A 23,635-nucleotide genomic window follows, 5' to 3' on the forward strand; every position below is an offset into this window, starting at 1 on the left:
TGGCTTTAATGTGTATTACTGTGTGATTGAGTGACCCAACGAGTAGAGTACTCTCTCCAGTCTGCCTTATGTCTTTATTTCTTTTGTACCCATGCATTCTTCCATTTAAATCTCTTTGTTTTGGTAGTTTAGATTGTACAGTGATTTTGCAGTGTTTAGATCATAATGATGCATAAGAAGCACTCCAGAAATAAGCAAAGTACATTTTACCTTTCCTTTCTTTTGTTTTCCCTTTGTGTCTTTCTATTTCTATAGGCATTGGGGCTATGGCGCGCTTACAGAATCACACTGGTGCTGTTCCCTTTGATCAGACCATAATGGAGGCTCTAGAGCTGTTCTGTAATGCTCCTGAGCAAACTTATGAGCAGTTTCTGTCCACCTTCACACACCTGACCCCAGGTCAGTACCTTCATCAGTACAGGCACCTCTCTCTTAACAAAGTCACACAGCAAATCAGGGCATAGAGATGTGCACTTTAAATAGAGTGCTGCATACCACGTTCAATAGTTACAGATATTGTTTTAGTAGTTTACCTTTGCTGTTTTGCTTTCTTCACATGTCTGTCTCTATGTAGACAATGCGATGGGGCGACGTTTGAATGTTCTTAGCGGACATAACAACACCTCACTTGGAGAAATGGACAGAAGAGACAGAGAGTGCATGGCCAGAGGGGTGGATGCAGTGGATGAGAGAACATCTTCCCCCAGAGGACAGCGGAATCAGAATGCGCTCAGTGCAGATCTGGAAGAGGTCAAGACCTCATCAAAGTTAAAGTTCATTTTGTCATATCCATTATGCACAGGTGTGGAACATCAGTGAAAATCCTTGGGGTAATATCAAGATGTTAAACATTAATTAAGGTGAATCAACAATAGTGAGGTAGTTAACTATGAGTTCATGAAAAAAGGTTAAGAAGACTTAGAGCTTGGGGTAGTACTGTAGAACTGTTCTTTAGGTTTCTGGTACTGTAATGGACGCTCCAGTATTATTTGACAGATGACTACAAAGTGGTCTTGACCAAAGTTCTTGTCCTTGATGATACTGTGCATCTGCTTCTCCACACTTTCTTGTAGAATTGATCATCAGAAATAAGTTGATGTGGTAACCCAGTGATTATTTCATTCTATGGAGAGCTCTGTACTTCGATAGTGGCCTAGCAGACTGTTTAGGTCCAGAGGCACATCTGTTTACAATCCAAGATCTGCTATATCAGTGGAATATTTGTGTACAACTTTGTTTGACATGTTAGTGCTGGATAACAACAATGACCTTGGCTACTATTATAAAGACAATAAAGACTAAAGCTACCATAAATAGCTCCAAAAATACAAAAAGGAGTATATATTAATTTTGGTTGTGAATTAGGAAGCATAAGTAAACATATAGTTTATTGATGAGCATAGAAATCTGTTGATCATAATAAAGTGTTGAGTAGGAATGCATGAAAGCAGAGCATAGACCTTGAGAGCACAGCCAGGTGCCTGCATATGTCATTAGGTCTAGTAATGCTGTAAGGAGTGACTCTTTGAAGTGCCTTCCTCACATCAGCACTGGACAGGAACGGCACTTGTTTGCTGGCTAGAGAAACGGCCTTTCTAGTTGCCTCAGTGTCACCGACCTCAAATCTCCTAAAGAAGTCATCAAGCACATATTGGGTGGGAAACACTACTATCACTGGGGCTGCTGAAACAGGCCCTGCCCTTGTATGCTGAAATAGCTTGGAAGCACCGGCAGAGAGGCCTTGGGTCTCTGTGCTTCTTTCTGTACCTTTGCACCATAGACAGGCTTGGCTTTCTTTCTAGAAGTAAGGTTCTTCTGCACTACCCAGAGACCAGCTTCATCACCTGGCATGAAAGGCAGCACTATAGTCTCTCGGTAATTCACTGACCTTGCCAGCCATGGTCTGATGGTTTTGGTGACTACTGCATCATACTGCAACACGTTTGCTGATGCAGGCTGTCACAGATGAACTGTAATCCTTAATGTCGATAATTTGGTGCTGTGTAGCAGCTCCCATGAACACATTTCAGTCAGTTTTTAAATAGTCTTGTACTGCCATTTCGTTGCCTGAGGGCAGAATTCTGATTTGTTTTAAGGTGGCGGTGCCTTGTTCTTGCAGTAATTGGTGTGCTGGTTGCAGAAACTGGTTGCTGGTTGCAGCTTGTCCATGATGCTGGTGTTGGATGGATTTGTAGCCACCTGTTATGTTACTGTATTTGTGTTTTGGAATTTGTCCACATATTAAGACCGCTTACTGTGTTCCATATTTATCACTGTGGGGTTCAGATAAGTGGGGTATCAGCAATTGTCAATACCATCTAGTACTTTGGCACTAGACCTGTCCATGCGATGAGTGCTGATGCCATATTTAGTTTTCAGTCCCTAGGGCTGCATAAAGGAGCTCTGATCACTTTTGAGTTTAGGTATACTGATGTAGTAATGGGACATGAACTATATTTATACTCGCAATCTTACCTCATGCACATTGATTTCATATTGTACATTCTGAATGGATTGGCCTCTTTGTTTTAGTCAAGATTCACTTAAGCTGTTATAGGTAGCAGTGGTGGACATTTAAAGACATTCTGAATAAAGGAACATTTAAACTATCATGACATCTCAAATTTTACCTGTCAATAACTAACTTTTTTCTGTTGCATTTTTCAGTGTTTTAGAATTTAATGGTTTCAAATCACAGTCTCAGTTTTGAATTAAAGTGACAGTTGGATCAGAAGCTATGCACAGTTCAGTTTGTTAAGATATGTAGCATATTTTGTGCCTAAACAGTTTTACTTTGACCACGTGGCAGTAGTTAAAACCTGCTTTCCTTGGAGTGGATGTTTAACACTGCTGCCTCACAGCTCCAGTGACCTGGCTATGATTCCTGGCCTGGCTGCTTCCTGTGTGGTGTTTGCACGCTCTCCCTGTGCCTGCGTGGGTTTCCTCCGGATACTTCGGTTTCCTCCCACGCTGCAAAATGTGCATGTGGACTGGTGTCTCTAAACGGGCCTGGTGTGAATGAGTGAGTGGGAATGTGTGAGTGTGAGCTCTGTGATAGACTGCCGCCCTGTGCTGCTGCGATAGGCTCCAGACCCCCACGACCCTGAACTGGATTAAGAGGTTTAGAAGAAGAATGAATGTGTGAATGAATGAATGAATGAATGAATGAATGAATGAATGAATGAATGTTATTATCTAATATTCTTAGTGCAGGACCTGAAATTCGATCAGATTGACTGACTTTAAATTATAGGGCATTGCTATTTTTTATTCACAATAAATCACTCAGGTTATTAATGTAATGTTCCCCTGCGTATAAACATAGTTAAATAACAATACCACGAATGTATCTGTTGATACCACTGTAGTTGGAGCTAGATGTCCCAGCAGGAAGACTTACCCATGGAGCGACCTTTCCGTCAGATCCACCTGGGAAGGTAAATAGTATAATGCGCATTTTCATTTGCCATTGCTGGCATAGCCGCACAGTAATGTTTATACTGCCTGATCTAAAGGCATGCCGTACTTAAGCAGCACAGCAAAAAAAATAATTGTATGTTCTAATTGGATTGATGGGCCTATTCTTCTTCTCATCAGATACCTGATAACTGTCCAGATGACACGGAGGACCAAGGGAAACCCATGCAGACCACCAAAGGTGCAGTGTTTGGTTTCTCTGAGTCAGAGCACAAAGAGATATGCAATTCACCCTAATGTTCAGAATATTAAGAGTACAGATGCTACTGAAAGTAGCTTTTATATTATAGTATTTAAATTATAATATTATATCTATTATAATGTGTTTATACATCTTTTACAATAAGTTCAAAATAATTTTGATCTAGAAATTTACAAAATTACGCTCTGAGCTCTAGGGTTACTAAAATTCTATACTGACTGGCACAGTAATTGCATAGATATTCTTCTCACATGCATATGTAAAGCATTTATAGGTTCACCTTACATTTAATAGGCTTTAGTGAAAATCATGTGCATGCTATTTCTGTAATTAGGGCCACCATCCACCTGATTTAAATATATTACCATTTATTACACATATTCAATTAAGAGGGGAGGGTGGCTACTTTCTTGACATGCTTTAATGTGCTCAATGAGCAGACCTGTAATGGGAAGGAACATGCGTCAGCCCTCATATTCATCTCCATAAGACTTTGCTTTAGTACTAATGACCTCTAATTAAAGGAAGCTGGGTCATAGAAACTCTCCCCAGAAGACAAGCTCATAGGACAGATGGGACTTAATTCACCTACCGGTGCTTTTCTCTGCTGTTGTCTAGTAAGCTGCCCTGGGGAAGGCGGAAAGAAGGATCAGGGAGAGAGTGAGAGGGGAAAAGGATGTGAAGAGGGCACGGGGTTTTCGTGGCTGATGCCAATCTGTGTGCAAATCACCTTGCGTTGTGACTGGGGCACCAGTCGAAGGCGCTGACTAACAGAAATGCAGTCTGAACTTCACCCTAATTAGCACGAGTAATTATGTAGCTGCTGTGGTGTGTAAAATAAGGCAGACAGGGACAGGGGGAATGTTCTGGAAAGCCCGAAGCCCAGCCTGACATGGAGAGTAATTGCCTTTACTGCAGGTTCAATGACAAATGGCTGGTGTCCAGATGAATCCTACACCAGGTAGGGGGAGAAAGTGCCCTGATGTGCCCCTGGTTCAGCTGGAACAAGACTCAAAACAAGCATGGACTTTAATATCTGTGTGGAAGGATTTTATTCCTCCAGCTGTTTATGTGTCATGAAGACTTTATGTAGCAAACTAACAGCAGCTTTCCAATTCATTAGCGGGATGAAGGTTCTCCCTGGGTTGCTTTATTGTGATGGCTAATGATCTTGCTTTTGATGCTGCATGCCCTATATCAGCTCCTCAGAGTAGGTGTGCAGATTTCTAAAATCATGTGGATATTACAGGCCAGCATATCACACCAAAGTGTGATAAACCATACTGACAGACAGACAAATAGACAGACAGTCTCAAACACACACACACACACACACACGCAGACCCTCACAGATGCTTGGGTCTCTCACGGTAGCCTAAGGTATGAATTTTCACCATGCGAGTAATTAGCTGTTTAATTAAGATCAGTGTGGCTTGCAGCATGGCCATGGTCACAGACACACACCCCCATACAGGCACACGCTCTGAGAGACAGTAGAGCACATCTTATGTTGCTACATGCCAAGTCAATATCAAATCATCTTTGCCATTTACTGCATATGCATCATCATTTTTATAACGTCTCTAGAAAATGTCTTTGTGAGGTTTGCTGCTTTGACAGTTGTTGTCAAACCATCAATAGACCTATCATTACAGTTAGCTATGATATAGCTTTAGTGTGTGTGTATGTATGTATGTATGTATGTATGTATGTATATATATATATATATATATATATATATATATATATATATATATATATATATATATATATATATATATATATATAACATGTGCAAGCAATGTGCTTTCACTTGTCTCTATAATCAGTCTCTGCTCAATTAGCAGCAAGGCAGTGAGGTGATTATAGCAACCCCATGCCTTTAAACATCACTATAATGCCTTTAATATGTCTGTCAGAACATGGTCCTTGAATTAGTTTGTGTGTACACGTACATTTGTGTGTTAAAGAGCAAGAGACAGAGCGAGCGAGCGAGAGAGAGACAGAGGGAAGAAATGTGTTCCTGAGGGTGATTTTTACATTTTTTTGTCAGTTCCAAGCCTCCATTAAACTAGCTCAGACATGGCTTTTGATAGCTTTAATGATCTCTTCTCTTTGTGTGAGTTGGAGGTTGCTTTTACGGGTCCTAGGTGAGCAACAACAATTGTGTTGGGGATTATACGGGTATTTCAGCACAATGTTGTACTGCTATATGAACTGACATGTTTTTACTGACATGTTTTAGAATTTTGAAATAACAATACAGCACTCTAATCCTTACTCTCATGGTAAAAATACTAAAGTATTTCATGTGTGTTCTCTGTGATCAGTTCTTTTCCTGGTATACCCACCCTTTTTATTTTCTATGGCTATATGGGTGTGTGCGCATCATGCTGTCTCCTTGCTGTCAGATGTGTGTGTGCTTCCTGGAGAGGTGGAAGAAGCCCTGCCGGTCTATACTCTCTCTTTCTGTCATTATACACTGCTGGAGCTGTTCTCTGCGGGCTCGGACCACAGGACACACACTCCACAGACTGTTACTGAGTGCCAGGTACACACACACTCTTAGGCACTCACTCCCTGACATTCTTTCCCTCTGCCTCTGTATTGCCTTTCAGAGATACTAACTTGTTACATGTTACATGCTGTAGGGTTCAGCTCTATGCAGTAGCACAGGAGTGAAGTAGCAGTTTAAAATAGTTCAAATTACGGTTTTAACAAAATAACACTAAAGTGAAACAGCAATTGAACTAAACTGATTTGAGCCCCTTGGATTGGGTTTCAGCATTGTAATTTAGTTAATTGCATAAACACACAATGAAATTACAGTAAAGGTTGTTGATGAATGGTTTAAATCCACAGAGCTGTGATACCTGTTTTGTTTTTTTTCCACAGAGTGAAGGTGAAGAGGTTGTTCCTTTCTGTCTGGATGACACCTTTGATTATGACAGTGTGGAGCTGCTTCACAGGCACCCCATCCAATGCTGCGCCAGTACACCATCTTGACCTGTAAGTGCCCCTAGTTGGGCAGAAGAGAAAAGTGCCGTTATGTTATTTACAAGCTCCCTTGTGTTTTTACAGGGCCACTGAACTGTGATGGATTATGGCTCACCCACCTTATGTGCTTTTTTTTGTGTGTGTGTGTTTTTTTTTTCAAAAATTTTTAAACATTTAAATTTTTTTTTTTATTATTAACAGTGTTCAGCTCATAAGCAACTGTAATAGGGGTTGAGGTTGTGCTGCTCTAATCGGTATGTTAGCACAGGGCATTTTCACAAAAAAGCCCATCCATGCATGAAATACCTGAGCTCGGGCAGCCTGTTATTGTACAACACCAGGCACACTTTTCTGTATGCTAGAAACTGTGGCGGGCCACTTTTAGTCCCTCCCACTGAGCATACTCTTAGGAGAGCAATTAGGTTCTTGTTGTTACTAGTTGTATTCCACTATGCTTTATTCACTGGAACAAACCGCTTTGCGACTTTTTTTTTTGTTACCATTTTGTAAGCATGTGAAAATCTGAATTAAAGCTTTCTATGTTGGTCTCTGACCAAGCTCTGCCCTTTTGTTCCCTTTTGTTTTGTTTTTTTTGACATTTTAAAGAAAATCTAAAAGCGCCTATTGTTGAGAGATTTCCCACCGTGTTCTGTAATTTTCTGCACCCTTACATACATGGTTGTCAGCATGCTGTATTTCTTTCTTTCTTTTTTCTTTAACCTTTTACAGAATTTGTAAGAAAGTTGTGGTGTCAGAAGGAGTGCCTGGAATGCAAGTAAGGTAGCAGATCTATGACTGTTCATTTACCTCTCTAAAACATTAGGAATATTCTGTGCGTATTTCAGCTGCCTGCTCAGTTGGTGACCATGCATCTTTAATGCCCTTTCCCGTCATCTCCCATTTAATTGGTGGGCAGAAGGGTTGGAACAAGCCAGAAAGAACAAGACCTTTTCAGTGTACCAAGAAGCTCAGTTACACAGTCGGATTTCAGGCATGTTAGTAAAGAATAGTGAACTATTAGCGTAGTTGCCTTGGGCATGACTGAACCCAATAATGTTTGCGCCGTTATACCTGTGTGGTGCAATGATACAGAATTGTCATTTTATTTTAATTTCTACATATACCGCTTTATAAAACTGACATGAGTATGTACTTCATGTAGGCTAATTGGCTATTTTCCTGGCGTTTTCCTGTTGCTAAGCAATGATGGCCATCTCTGGCCAATAGTGTTTGAGTGTGTGTGTGTGTGTGTGTGTGTGCGTGTGTGCATGTGTGCGTGTATGCGTGTATGCATGTGCGCGCACGTGTGTGTGTGCACGCGTGTGTGTGTGTGTGCATGTGAGTGCGCCTGTGTGTGTTTGCATTTGACGGTTCCAGGGTGCACCAAGGCTTTCCCAGCAGGTGGAGATGGCTGTTCTTTGCCAGGTGTCCAACCTCATTGCTGTGCTCTGTTAGGCCACATGTGCCATTACCACAGCCCTTCAGTTAGAGCAACACCAGCACAGTGATAAAGAGCAAGATAAAGAGGGCAACCCCAATGTGTGTCTGTGGATGATAACGTTTCTAAGAAACTACAAAGAAAATATATAAAATGCTTGTTCGTCTGAATGGATTCTGTTATAAACAGTTTTTAATTTAAAACTCAAATCATGTTTTGTAATAGTAAAAGGGCTTATCATGCGCTCTTTATGGAGAAACACAGAGAAGGAGTGATGAATCCCTCTGTGTCCCTGCATTCAGAAACATGTACATATGTGCTTGTGTTTGTTCACTGGCGCACTAACAGTGTTTCCCATGTGAGCTGAGAAGGATTGTCTAAATGAATGCTGTTGCTAATGATACCTTTGTTATTATTACCTTCGGTATTTATTATTATGCTTATTTGTGCAGCAGCTCAAAGTGCTGAAGTTCTCTGCTGAGGCACAAATGGCCCATGTCTGCATTCTGATGTGCATCCTGGAAAGAGGGATGGGTCTGGCTGCTCATTCTCACTGTATCCCGCTTTGTGCACGTCAGTGACCTGTGGCCCCAGGGCCAGCCCAACTGGGCAGCACGTCGCTGACCTGTGACCCCAGGGCCAGCCCAAACGGGCAGCACGTCGGTGACCTGTGGCCCCAGGGCCATCCCAAACAGGCAGCTAATAAGATTGTCATGTGCACAGAGGACATATTCATTAGGAGGCCTTTGATGTTGTATATCTCCAATGCTGTGTATGTGTTGCAGCTGGATATAGTTGACTGTAGATTCTTAGGCTGATGTTACTCAGAAGTAACTGTGCCAAGTTCTGTGTGCCTTAACATATCTGGAGTTGTAAATGATTTTAAATTTTGGTCTCTAATGAGTGTCTATGGCATTTGTGTCTACTTCTTTGTGAGGGAGTCTTATATTGTATTTATAAGGGTGTTTTTCACCTGAGGGGGTCACTGTTGTGTTGCTAGTTGGTGCTGTGGCTTTTTTCCAAGAACCTCCTATATTTTTTTTCCTGCAGTGCTGCATGCATATTTCTACAAAGTTACTTAAAAAAAGTACTAGTTAAAATATAATAGTAGTAATAATAGCAGACACAGAACATGTAAGAAGTAAGCCTACCATTCACCACAAAAGCTGGACCTTTAAAACCATAAACTGAACACAGCAATTATATAAATAGTATGACTGTTCTCTTGATGTTGTTGTTGTTGAGCTTTTGGAAAGCAGGTGAATAACCAGGTCAGCATGTGGCCTCACCACCCTGTGCCTTTGATGAATCATCCTGTTACTCACCTCATATGTGCAGTCAAATAACTCACACGGTGACACATCTGCCTCAGGAAGTGCCTCAGTAGAGATGATTTGTCTGGAAAGTCACAGAGAAAATCCTGCAGCTCGTAGGAATCCTCCCAGCACTAGGGGAGAATTTGATCAGAAAGATGTAGCCCACCAGTCAATCTTGTTCCTCCTGCCTTCTGCTGCAGAGCTGCTGTGGACTGGAGGCTGGGCAGGCTGGTTGTGTGTGGAAGAGGTGCTTTTCACTATCTCCTAGACAGGAATGAGTGGAGACACTAATAACCAGCTTACAGAATGGTGCTGCATGTACACATTTTTGCAAGTGCGAAGCACACATGACAAGTCAGGTAATAAGTGAATGTGGGGTCGATGCTTCCTGGGACAGTCTCTAGAATGGGTACAAGTGCAGAGATAGTGTACCGATGTTGTGACTTTCAAGCTTTAGCCAATTAGCCGCTTTAAATAAACAATCTGACGAGTGGGAGTAAAGACAAGTCACACTTCATCCAAGGTTGGGAGCTCTTTTCCAACTACCTGCTCTCAGGGCCGTGAGGGCCTGTTTGTGGGTGTGTGTGTGTGTGTGTGGGTGGGTGGGTGGATACCGTGTGTGTTTTGTCTACCCTTCTCCACATTGTATTATTCTGGTAATGGGTCTTGATACCTCAGCTCTTGATACATTTCAAGGGGGAGCTGGGATTAATAGACTAGTAGTGTTTAGATTTACACATACGTTCTTTCTGCACGTTTATGGTTGTGGAAAAAATAGTTGGCTGGGTCTCTGTTATTTGATTATTTCTCCACTCTCACACACATTTATATCCCTGTGGATGGTGCTAAGGTTTCATTGATTTACAACAAGATGAAACGATGGCGTAATAAAAGTGTATGATAATAAAGCATCATGCCGCAGAGATAGAGAAGGAAGGAGCAGAGAGAGAAAGAGGGAGAGTGGGAGAAAGAGAGAAAAAGAGGGAGAGTGGGAGAGAGAGAGAGAGAGAGAGAGAGAGAGAGAGAGACAGAGGGAGAGTGGGAGCGAGAGATGGAGGGAGAGAGAGGGAGAGAGCAGGGACATTGCTGCTGATCTCTAAAGCACTGTTTATGCAAATTCTCTTTAGGGCTTGTCATCACCTTGGCCAGTCCCAGTGAGGCAGTGCTACTATGGCTCTGCTGCTGAGAAACACACAGACGCACAGGCAGAGATTCTCTACAGTAGGAGGCAGACTGAGAGAGACAGAGAGGCAGAACTGGGGAGAGCCCAAGGAGAGGCTGGGTCCTGCATCAGGTGGGGCTTTGTGATCAGACAGATTCGGGCAGGGACTGAATCATGCTGCATATAGCTAAATTACCTTGATAAACCTTTCTGAACCTCTGTCTTTCTCCCTAAAGCAGACATCACCTCATGCATAATGGTTTGTTGGTTGTCAGAACAAGTCCTCTGAAATAATGATCATTATATATATATATGTCCAGTAACCAGTCCAAAACATATTGGCTCTTGAAGAAAAGTGTCAATGAAGTGGACAGGTTGTCATCTTGGTCTCTTATTTTTATGTAATGTGTTTGAATATGTGTTCTTAGGACTGATTAGCCTTTCAGCAACCTAAATATACAGCAAGATTGTTCTAGATTTTAGGCCAACGCTCGATCACACCTGTTACTAAATTAGTGTGAACACTCATTCTTGCCCTGCTTTGGAACACTTGTTATTTTGGGACTCCTGTGTGGGGGAGCTATTTTGGATTTGTTTGCTTCTTAATAGATTTTGTCAAAGTGATTGTTTTTAGAGATTTCTTATCAGACCAAAATTCCTGTTTGTTACTTGATTAACATAAGCTTGCAGTCAGCAGAATATATAATGAAACCAGGTAAATTTCAAACAATCTAGGACAAACTTGTTCTGTGTAACTTGCTGTAGATGCTTGAGGAATAGCCAGAATGGTTATTTTTTATTATTAGGCACACAGTAAGCTAAATGGAGATCCAAAGCCATAGTAGAAAACACCATCACATCAAAGAATCAAAAGCCAGGCTGAGAACAGGGAGAGAGTGAACCAGGCAATCTATACACAGAAAGATGAAGTACAAAAATAGGTTCAGTAAGCACTTGGAAACTAAGTGGCAATACTATGCAGTGAGATAGACAAACAGGTAGGTATTTATGTACTTTCTAATAAGAAATGGGTGAGGCCGTTCAGTATGCAGGGGAGGATGATCTGACATAACGAATTGGTTCCTGAGGATTATGGGATGTGGAGTCCTCCTCTGCAGCCTCCTGTGTACCAGGCAACTGCATTGAATTCTGACAGAATAAATAGCTCTATTAACTGTTGTGAAGTATTCAGTAGCATTTTAAGCATTATGGTACTTACAGAAACAAGAAAAAAGTGCCAACCTTAAACTATTGCATACCAGTATATACCTAGATTGCAGACAGGTATATTGCATTGCCTTTCTTTAAATACGGTAAATCCAGGTATTAATTTTGCCATTATTAGGCTATATCCTTTATATTACTCTATAAAGTCTATGTAAGCATATACACAGCGTCCTTAATTTTGCAGACCCACTGTGGACTATTTCTTATTTTTTACACTGAATTGTAGAGAAGGTTGTGTACGATGTACCATTTGGCAGGTACTGGTGCCTGTGCAGGGTGAAAGGGGTACACATAAATACCTTTGAATGTCTGTTTTAACAAGTGGTTGAACCAAAGGAGTGATCCCAGCTTTTATCACTGGAGAGATCCACTCCGTGCTTGATTAATGGACAAGTTTTCCCTCGCCTGCTGAAGGAATGAGAGGAGTGAAATGATTCACCCCAGACTCCTCCTTTCTTTACCTTTCACATGGCACCATGGAGCAAAAACAATTTGTACAATGGTGTGAAAATAGCATGCATCTTAAGAGTAAATAACATTGCCATCTCCTGGGTTGAAAAAGGCCCCTTATTAGAATCTGTACCATGCAGCGTTGAAAACTGTAAACAGCTAGTATTTTGAAAGCCCAGAAAGGAAAAAAGGAAAAACAAACAAACAAACAAAAAACAGCTGTATTTTCCTGCGAAAGTTACATATCTTTAGTTCAGCAGGCGATATTACATACAAGTTAGCAATTACAGATTAATTTGACCATCTTAAAGCAAAGATTAGACAGCTTCATTCACACTTTTATTGTACAGATGAAAATATCATAGAGACCAGCAAAGGATGCCTGAAGTCGACAGAGTCATTTTGCCTCCTGCGTTACGCTGTATAGTATTCGTGCCGGGTGATGTGCATCATTTGTGGAACGTCCCCAACCTCCAGACTCCAGAGCCACCTGCTTGCTGGAGCCTGCAGGATATTAGACAGCCAGCTTTTTCATTTCCCTTTCTGCAACCCCATCCTCACCAGCACCCCCACCTTTACAACCCAAATACGAGCCTCTGTCCAACCAGTTGCCTCCGTAGTCTCCGTGGTAAAAGCCAGATCAGAGCCATAATCGCATCTCTAATCTAGGTCATATATTTTATATATGTAGGCCATATCTTTTGGTAAATGTCACGTTCTCTGAGTTGTTGACTGAGTGTCCCACGGTGATGATGGTGCTGTGATTGATCTCCATCCTTTCCACAGCGGTGGTATGATTAGGAAACATGACTGACCGTGGGGAGAGTGTTTAAATGAACCCTATCTGAATTATTTGGACTGGATGGAGCGATAAATTGGTGGAGTTGAGCAGGGGGAATCACCCCTTATACATAACATACTTTAAAAAGCCTTGCTTGAATTTTGATGATGTTGTTTTTATTCTCTTGCTGGCTTTCTATCACCCACATGAGTACATGAGTCTCAAGGTTTTCACATAAAAAGCACTGTATGGTGCAGGAGGGACGGAATATACCTGGCTATTAATTTTCAACTTTTGGAGTTGGGTGTGAAAATCATATTATTATTATTATTTATTATTATTATTATTATTATTATTAATAAATAATAATAATAATAATATAATTAGCATTCAGTATGTCTTTGTTTGTTTGCATGCTGAAGTAGGAGGAAAATGACAGCCCTCAGTTTGGAGGTGACAATAATTCTATAATCTCTATTAGTCTGCTGGCCAGTTCAGTCTTCAGTCTGAATGTAGCACCACCTGTACAGCTCCACAGTGGAGTTAGCAGTGTGACAGCTTTGTGCCACTGCAAAACAAAATGACATTGCATGGACTAGGCTGCAATCCAGTAGAATGGAGAGGCGAAACTTTGTGGTGTATACTCCTCAGCTCAGGGCAACGCAAACAGAAATCATGTAAAAAAGATCTAGCAGTATGTAATGTATGAGGGCCATCAGCAGACTGAGTGTGGGTGTGGGTGTTTATGCGTGTGTGAATAAGCATTCCATCTCCAAGAGAGAAGAAAGATGTCCTGTATTGCTGTAGTTTTGGTGCACTTTCTGACTTTTGTAAATGAGGCCAACAAGATCGGCTTGTGATTCGTTGCTTATTAACCTTTAAGCTGAGAAGGGAAAGGTTACAGAGTTCTGTGTTCACACGTCTATGCTTGTTTCTTTTTACTTAATTAATTTTTTTAAATCTCTACATCTCTTTAAGGATGAACAGTTTGTGAAGGGTGTGCTTTATGCTTTTTATGAATTTAATCTTACTTGGTGAACTGATTCAGTTTTTATTTATTTATTTTTTAAATTTGGGTCTAAAATTATTTTATGACCACTGCCTATTTAAACTAAAAAAAAGTATATTCTTAATTTGACTGCAGGCATTGTTCTCTTTTGCAATTCATCATATTGATTGATAAGTGACAGAGGACACAGTGATATTTAGATTCATTCATGTGTGCATGCGCACATGTGAGTGTGTGTGCGTGTGTACATGCGTGCGTGTGTGTGAGTGTGTGTGTGAGTGTGTGTGTGAGTGTGAGTGTGAGTGTGTGTGTGTGTGTGTGTGTGTGTGTGTGTGTGTGTGTGTGTGTGTGTGTGTGTGTGTGTGTGTGTGTGGGCAGACTGGCAGGTAGACGGTGAGAGGTGGGAGGCTACTCCAGACCCTTATTGAGAGCAGGAGAAAATCAATCAGCAGAGCCTTTCTGATTGACAGGCCAGCGAGATGTTTTCTGTGGAGGTGTCAAGTGCTGCACAATTGCGATTTCTCTCACACCCTCCTCCTCTCCCTCTTGCCATCTCGCTCTTGTGCATCTTTATATTATTCACCCATCATTATTTAGTGGATCTCTCCAAAATTTCACTCAGGTCTCTTCTCAGTATTTCTCTCTTTCTCTCTCTCTCTCTCTCTCTCTCTCTCTCCCCCCCTCTCTCATCCCTTGCCCCTGCGTACTACTTGCTCTCTCCTCTCGGTCTCTCCTCCGGTTTCTGGAGGAGGAGTAGGTCTCCTCTCAGTTGCACCTCTTAAGTCTGCTGCCTGACTCTGCTTTAATCTTGCCACTCTGTAACCTTCACGGCAGAGGAAGAGATGCTGAGGTTGTAAGGTTGTCTTCCCACACACCCAGCACAGAAATCGCCCTCCCCTGTCTTCTGTTCTCTGAGAAAGCGTGTTTACACTCATTTGTTTTCATTAACATCACTGCATGCATATGTACATTGCAACCCAAAAAAGAAATCGAGGCAAAAGTGCCATGATTTTTCACATTTTACTCGGGGAGAGAGAGGCAGCCATCTTCAATTGTAGCTTTTATCCAAATTGGAATGGAAGCTTGCATCTTCCCAGGCCAGTCTCACCATACAACATACTTTGCAAAGTTACACTCTTTCTCATGTACCACAGATGATTCATTACTGGTGGAATGTAATGAATTCCATGTACCACATTTACAAAGAATTTGCACTTTGCTGATTATTTTTAATGTGACTGTACTTTTACTTGACTACATTTACGGCATTTAGCTGGCGCTTTTATCCAAAGCAACTTACAATTATGACTGAGTACAACTTGACCAGTTGTACTCAGGCCTTGCTCAGGGGCCCAACAGTGGCAACTTGGCAGTGGTGGGACTTGAAACAGCAACCTTCGAATTACAAGTCAAGTACCATAACCACAGACTACAATGTGAATTAATTGTTCTGTTATTTTACTACATATTTCATTGACTGTCCATTGTTTATTTACTGTGATTACATAATAATTCATGACTGTAAGTTTTAAAATATATTTTAAGATGTTCAATTAGTGACAAATACTTGATTAAGCTGTGATTAGTGACATTTAAATCCCACAACATCAGTGACATCTTCCTATTATTTTCCATTACTGAAACATTTCCTTCACTTTGGAAAAAGCTTTGATGATGTCTAACATTTCAAACCCTCCTGCTGGAAGCTTGTTTGTTGCCTTATGTTTTTAATGATTTTGATTTATTGTTTTGCGTTTCCTTTTATTTTTTGCTTGTAATATCCACCTGTCTACTGCATTGCGTTGCCCACTAGGTCCCGATTCTTTCCTTTCTTTTTAGCTCCATAAACGTTGACTCCCTAATTCCTACTTTCAACATGCATAATTCTACTGAGAGCTCCTTTGGCAGCTGTCCTGCCTGTATTGTTTGCATGCGAGACCTCTGCATCTGGCATGCAGGGACACGGTCTGTCACTCTGCCAGTACTTTAAGACAATGAGCAAATTGGAGTCTGCCCTTGCTTTCTGGCCTTGAGAAGCAGCAAGAGAACCTTGGCGTGCCGGTTCTGATGGGAAGTCAGTCTTCACAGCACAAGAAAGAAAAAAATAGTCACCCGTATTTGCTTTCAGTAGCTGACAGGGGGGTGATCTTTTGAGGAATGCAACATTTGTCTTTTCCTGGTTTTGAGGGAGTTTAAAGTAAGCAGTCAATTTGACAGTCAACTGGAAAACACTATATTTTTAAAGCAGTACAACCTTTGCAGACACTCCTTAGCACTCTTATCAAGAAGTCTGACAAGTGTCGCTTTCATTTTGGAATAACGGTAACAGTTTTCTGTTGTGGTTTGATACCACTGTATTTTAAACAACACAATTGTATGGCTGCAAAGAAAATATAGTAATTGGGCATATATTATTTTTATTGTCACTAGGTACTTCTTAAAGTATGAAAAGGTTTCATTGAAATTATATTTGTTATTTATTTAGGGCAGCAATTGGATGTGATTTGAACAACAATTTGAGGGTCTTGATAGGGACTTGAGTTATACCGGATGGTTTATATTGAATTTATCTTTTTTACAAACTTTTTTTTTTACTGACCTTCTAGATTTTTGGACAAACAGTTTAGAGGTTTGAGTAAAGCAAAAGGAAATCAATAATGTTGCAATGACATTTTAGTGCTTTTAAATCCTGGCTTTTACAACATCACTACTGGTTTTAACCCATTGAGTAGAGCTGTGTTCCTTAACCGAAACCCCTTATCCCTGAAAATTGATGAGGTTGTGGGTGTGAGAGCAATTAAGGGAAGGCTCTGGCATGATGGAGGAGAGGTAGCTCAGTGGTTAGGGCTGCTCTCCCACTCCCGGAGAATTGCAGTTTTCAACCTACTGTCGGATTTTGTCCCAGCCCCACAGATCTTCTGGATTACAAGGCCTTTGAACAAGACACTTAACCTCTGTTTCTTCCAGGGGTGATAGCCACTCCGTTCTAGTGCCTCAAGGGCATGCAATTCACCGAGAATATTTAGAAGATGCATGTTCAAGTAGATTAGGCTGTTTCATCTAGTCCTGAATGGTCCAAATGTGTGAAGGCCGGTTTTACCCTAAAATTTTGTAGTTACTTTATCGACAGGATAAAGGAGCAACATTGTAGAGTGCCTCTGGCTCTTGATAATGAAATGGTGTTCATGTTCTTCTTTTAATTTAAAACCCTCTGCCTTCACTTGCTCCATATAAACTGCAGATGATTCAAATGTCATTGCATTAGGGAACAAGCTATAATTTGGGGGCTGTAGCTCTTTTTGCCACTTCTGCAGATTAAAGGCAATGATGAGAGGTTATCTGATGTGGAGCTGGGGCCAGTAGAGAGAGTTAGACACATTACTGTCCTACCTTTGCCCCTCCAACTAGAAATTCCTTCTTTAATCTAAGTGTGTAGGAACAGAATGTACTGTTTTACATCTAAAAGGCATGGGATTTAAAACAGTTGAAAGCAGGTGATTGGCATAAAACCTCTTAGGCTTAGTGTGCAGATATAGAGTAGATACTGCCTTTCATATTCTAAAGAATATGAACGTGTCTACAACAGGTTCTCTGTCACTGTATTGCACTTCCAGGTAATTCAGATCTAAGGAATCGTCACAGGTATTTGAATCTGGCTGAAGATATGCATGGCAGGATGTGCATGTATGACTGATATTTGTATAACAACTGGCATTTCGCGTATTAAATTCAGTATTCTTTCTATCTCTGCCTGTATTGCTAGGAGTAGCTTGCTTATGTTAAAACATCTGATTGTGTTCCCTAAAAGCCCTTTTTTTATTATCCGTTTCTCAGACTTGGTTAGTCAGGGCAGGGAGAGAGCATGTGTAAACTTGAATACATTTGTCACTCACTTGAGGGTTACTTCAGAATTATTTTAAAGTCATGGGATGCATCTAACAAAACTTTACTGTTTCCTGAATACCGTTGACTTAACAATGTTCCTCTGTATTAAGCACCTTCTAATAATCTGTTGCACTCTAATGGAATATTGTGGCATTTCTATAATCATAAGGATGCCTGCACAGGATGTGAGTGTGTTTGGCATTTGTCTTTTCCGACACATTCAACATTTTTAAAATAATTTTCACAGGCTGTCAGCCAATTATTTGATATATAATAAAATATTAATTTGTACGTTGACAGAGAATGATAAGAACAGAGCTTAAGTGTTTTTTCCCCCTAAGAACTAGTTCCACAGTTTCAATGTGCTTAGCCTCTTGTACACTGTACATGGATGAACTGTGTATATGTGCTGCATTCATCATCAACAAACAATACAAACTGCAGAAAGATGCAACAATGCAGCTGTGTACTATATTAATGTTATGCCCACTGTGTAAGAACATGACACTTCTCTGACAGATGACAGGACACACCTCATGACATATCCATAGGAAAGTTCATAAATGAAGTTGCACATTATATATGAAATAACAGAGAAACACGTTACGTGAACATTTCATAGTCTATGATGTCAGGAATGTTCTTAATTTCAAAGATCTTTGTAAGTGCATAAGTGTGTTAGAAAGAAACTTAAAAGGACCAGGGTTAGAAACATTGTGACAAAACATTAATAAACTAGAGATACACAGGCATACGCATGCATATCTAGGAAAATAGGAGAGGTCTAAACTTAAATAAGATTAAATATAGAACTGTTTTAAGTTTTCCACAAAGTGTAATAAATGTGGTTCCAGGTAGATCTTGAGTCATGCTCAGGAAGGAATGTATGTCCTGACCCATTTAAAGTTTTTTAAGAGTCTTTTGTCTAAGCACACTTTTTTGGCCCCGGATGTTCTTATTACTTTTGTTTTCAATTTCCACCTTGGCACTATCGGAAGATCATGAATTGAACCTGAAGTGTTAGTTGTGTGGGCTGAAATGTTCTCTGCTTGTACTTCTCTCTCACTTCCTTTGAGTGGGCTCACTGGCCTTGATGCTGATAGGCAGAGACTCTAGTTGCCTTTCATGCCTCTTAAAGGTGACGCACTCAGTAGAAAGCTATACAATCTGTTAACTGAGAAATCTTTAACACTGTGAAGTTACTTATGATGTGGTGAATGCTGGCTTGAAAGTACTATTTTATATAGGCTCAGAGAGAATTTCACTTTCACTGACTTTACATCTATCCCTGATGGAGATGGCGGTATCCTGTTTTCTGAAAGCAGTGACATGATGTGAACATACATTGCTAGAACTGAAGTACCTTGCCTTAAGGGTCTATACCTGAAAGAGTGATTTTAAGATCACATTGCAGACGCTAATGTAATTCACGCTTCTCATCAAGTAATGCAGTGCAAATCCATTTTCAACCAAACAGGAAGGGCCACGTACATTAGCTCAGTGAGGCAGAGCCGTGGGGCCAGCAAATGATGGGAATGCAATTACAGGCTGCCTCCCCCAAACAGGAACTAACAGAACCCAAAAGCAATGCATGTTGTCATGGGAGACATCTGCATTTTCATGTATAGTAACTGAAACTTCAGAACATTGGTCCCGATACCTCAAGCAAATTTTATATAAATCTACAAGTAATTAGGGAAGAAAAGCAACACAAACCCAAGAGGTTATCTTTGCAGGAACTGATCAGATTCACAAAGTTCTTTCTGCATGTGTGGTTCACTAGGTTTTTTCAAGGGAGAAAGAGCCAGTTTTGTTTTTAAGAAGGCAAGCAGAGTGGGTGGAGTATTGCGTAATATGTGAATAATCACAAACAAAAACGAATAACTGAGCCAGTGGGCAAATAGTCTTATCACTAAAAACAGGCATAGAAATATTCTCTGAGCACAAATATATCAAACATCCCCAAAATTCAGATGCAGATTAATATTCATAATTAAAAACAACAGGAAAAGTGACAGAAGAGACGATCACTAAAGGAATTCAGGTGTCTAATTCAAGGAGTACTTATTAGATTTTAACTGCCCCATCACCAATGCTTTTTACATACTGTAGGATAATTTGTTCATTCTACAGATTATTAGGTCCAACAAACTATACAGTGCAGTTCACAATTCTATGACTTTTCTACCTTTCTGCTTTTTTGAGCAGTTATCCTGGGGTTCTAGGATCAGAGAATAAAGACCTAACTAGAGTTCTTTTTCCTCCTTCAGTCAGGGGACTGTTTGATTCTCCCTGATGCCTGCCGTGTTTTTTTCCGGCTCCCTGGCTGAGGGCTGAGGGGTAGAGGCAATAGGGGAAGTTCAAAAACAGATAGTCATAACTGGCATCCGGGACACAGCCACTGATTCTCAGTACATGGAAGCCAAGCTTCATTAGCTTAGATGCCCTCTCTGGGGAAAGAAATTGCATTGTTACAGTCTTTTGTGTCTATGTTTGCCTTGCATTGGATGGTTGTGGCTTTTTTGTGTCTCCTCTCCTCCCCTCACAGAATGAGGGCTTTTGGCACACAGTTGTCTGTAAGGTGAGAACAGCGATGAGCTGCTCCTGTGGTGATGACCACTAACCGTTCTTAATGTTTGTAATTAGGTATTTTAACAATCCCATAATACACCTCTTGTACTACTTTTTTTCATTGTCCTTCTTCTGGCTGTCCTACTGCACGTAGTAGCTCTTCTGAGACATGTTAATGTCCCAAAAGGTGGAGGATATGTTTTCATTAAAGTAAATGTAATGTATTTCAAGGGCCTCCCATACTCAAAAGCTTGTTACCCCTGAGCTGTGATGACAATGAAAAACCAAAACAAACAAACAAAAATTTGTTTAAGTAGCTAGTCAAGTTAATATGAAGGGTAGCTTTCGAACTATATAATTTTTACTTGGTCATATTGAGAGCTGAGATTCAGTCAAACCCTTTGAAAAATATGCTGATTGGCTGTGTCTTTCAAATAAAACAAAATCTAATGAATTTTAAACCATTTCATTATCAATATGGCTACTCATTAATGATTAGCTTCAAGCTCTCTATACGTAAGCTTGAAAAAATGATGCTAAAGATTACAGTATTGTCAGGGAGCTTTTTTTAATTTTAGATTGCATTTAATGCAAAAAAGTGTTTTTCGTCATGGAGACTATCATAATGTCCTTGAAGTGTCAGGATATTACAGTTTTATTACTTATTACTTTTGGGACATGTTGATCCCACAAAGATGACAGAGTACACATCCACTCAGGAATGGTAAATGTAGAACCGGAGGTGGGGTTATTGGATAAGACGCGTGAGTAATCGGGGAACGAAAATGTTTAGTAGTAGAGCATGTCTTGCCATGCTGTGAGAGAATCCTACACTCTCTGTAGAGAATCACTGGCTTTATTGTACATGAACTGTACACGAATTGCCCTTTTAACTAGTAGTGTTCAATATCAACATGGCTATACACGGTGTCACATATAACTCACTGATTTTTTGTATCAGTATTATTGACTTTGAGTTTCTTAAAATGAAATATCTCACTTAAGGTTCCTCCATGAATGCAAGCTGGCATGATAGGTTTTCCATCATCCTTGAAAATTCTTGAAAGGTTGTGAAAGTCAGAGAAAAAGTATCTCTTGGTATTAACTTAATACAAGTAAGATCTTGTAATATATTACTTATGTAAGTCTTATCATTACATGAGATTGTGAAAGGTAAAACGTCCAACCTTTAAACTAAATTTTTATTTATATACAACACTGCGTAGTCAAAAGAGCTGTCAGGCATTTCCTATCCTTTTCATGTTGTCAGTGGCCCTTGGCAACAGAGTTGGTTGTGCACAATAGATTCTTAACTTCCCCACACAAGAGCTCTATTCTCATGATTTTTTAAATAATGTGATAGCAATGTTTTTTTTAGAGGTCTTATATTCGTAACAGTCGCTAAAGTCTTTGCATTTCATGTTTGAGTTTGAGCATGTTCGAGCCAGGCTAGACACATTCTTAGCTTCTTTAGTAATCTAAAAACCCTTTTGGAGTTTTAGGAAGCTTAATCTTTATATTTTCGATGAGTCAAGCATGTCCACCCCGTATTTTTATTTCCCTCATTTTTACTCCTTGGCTGTTCTGTGGGCTCATTAAAATGGGGGCGCTGTATTGTCTCCTTTTGGTGATTTATCCCCAGTTGCATGGACGCTTTGGTCTGTAGACAAATGAGTGAAGAATGTCTGGACAGTCTGAACTAAAATCCCAGAAGCTTGAGAGACTTGAGAAAGCTTTCAGATCTCCACAGACTTAAGTCCAAAGAAGCAGTGTGTTAATTATCTCACCATTAACAGAGGGAAAGGTCCAAGTAGGGATTCTTTTTAGACAAATATTCAGTTGCCTTTACACACCAAGCCAGTTATTAATTACTGGTTCCTCCTACCCCTAATTCAGGAGCACTTTGCTTGCACAGCTGTCTGAAATGTCCAGCTTCTCTGGAAACTGTGTACTTTACTACAATTAAAAAAAATAAAAATAAAATAAAATATATATATATATATACACACACACACACACACACACACACACACACACACACACACACACACATGCACGCACAGACACACACTCACACAGACACACACACACACACAGCACACACAGCACACACACACACACAGGCACACACACACACGCACTTATTAGCCTGTATGCTTAATTTCTCTCTCTGTCTCTTGCTGTCTCTCAGAGATCTCTCTCTCACCTTTTTCTTTGATGCCCTGATATACTGATACATATATATATATTTGTCACTTTTTTGGCACCCCTTCAGATCTCTGTTAGTTAGAGATCAGTGTGTCATCGAGTCTCCACAGAGTAAAGGGGAGCAAAAAGGCAGCCTACAGTGGGATGATTGAAGCGCTGTCACTTCTCAGTAGGAGCTGTGTGATAATGGAAAGTATAGAGAGCCCACACCCGTCCGTTGGGACTGGACTCGGGTACTCTAAGAATATTGGAACCCTCAATGTTCAGAGAGACTGCTCTATAGCCAATGGAACACTCGAGGTCCAGGGTTGCTCTGTAGCCCATCAAGGTTCAGTGGTGCTGCACTGGAATTGCTTTGCCAAAAATAATTTTCTACTATAATGCATGCTGCACAGGCCATGTCGCCACCTCAAAACTCATAAGGTAGATTTATAACGTGTGTATATAATATGATAGCATGCATATATAATATGATGTCCATGTCAGAAGAGGAACACTTCAATGTAAAGTTCTGTTAATTTGGTGGAAGAAAAGTGAAAGTAGTTACAGAAGTTATTGTATAGTAGTAGTTATGTTTTTTTTTTTTTTACTTCAGTTTTAAAGTATTTTATGCCCATGCTGAAGAGATGTATGTAAACATGATTCAGCTTATTAGCAAACATGGTTCAACTTATTAGCATCACGATGTGTGAGTAAAGGATTTATTTGTTATGTTCTTGAGATTAAAGAAACAAAGCCCTGCTGATTACTGACAATTTTGTACACTTTCTTCTTTTTAACTTCAACTTCAATAATATTATATTATCCTCATTTAGAAAGTTATCAGTGAACAACTTTTTTATTCTAAAAATACAGACCAGCATGTGGTTGTCAGCATCATCATGATGTTGGAGTTGGATACATGGCATCTAT

At 40.3% G+C, this 23,635-nt stretch overlaps 1 protein-coding gene across 3 annotated transcripts in view; it reads left to right on the forward strand.

The window, feature by feature from the left end:
- iftap (intraflagellar transport associated protein) overlaps positions 1-23,635 on the forward strand; it is a 112,843-nt gene that overhangs the window by 2,110 nt on the left and 87,098 nt on the right. Inside the window, exons 3-9 of one of the 3 annotated variants that reach the window (XM_035523749.1) lie at positions 256-399; positions 575-750; positions 3,369-3,437; positions 3,598-3,658; positions 6,091-6,230; positions 6,575-6,688; positions 6,761-7,203. In XM_035523749.1, coding sequence (XP_035379642.1) covers positions 256-399; positions 575-750; positions 3,369-3,437; positions 3,598-3,658; positions 6,091-6,230; positions 6,575-6,685 — 701 coding nt within the window. In that variant the 3' untranslated portion in view covers positions 6,686-6,688; positions 6,761-7,203. Of the gene's footprint in view, positions 1-255; positions 400-574; positions 751-3,368; positions 3,438-3,597; positions 3,659-6,090; positions 6,231-6,574; positions 7,204-23,635 lie in introns of those variants that run through there. The other 2 variants (XM_035523752.1, XM_035523750.1) reach the window with 2 other exon arrangements.

Source organism: Electrophorus electricus, chromosome 2 (genome assembly GCF_013358815.1).
Source record: "Electrophorus electricus isolate fEleEle1 chromosome 2, fEleEle1.pri, whole genome shotgun sequence".
NCBI lineage: Eukaryota > Metazoa > Chordata > Actinopteri > Gymnotiformes > Gymnotidae > Electrophorus > Electrophorus electricus.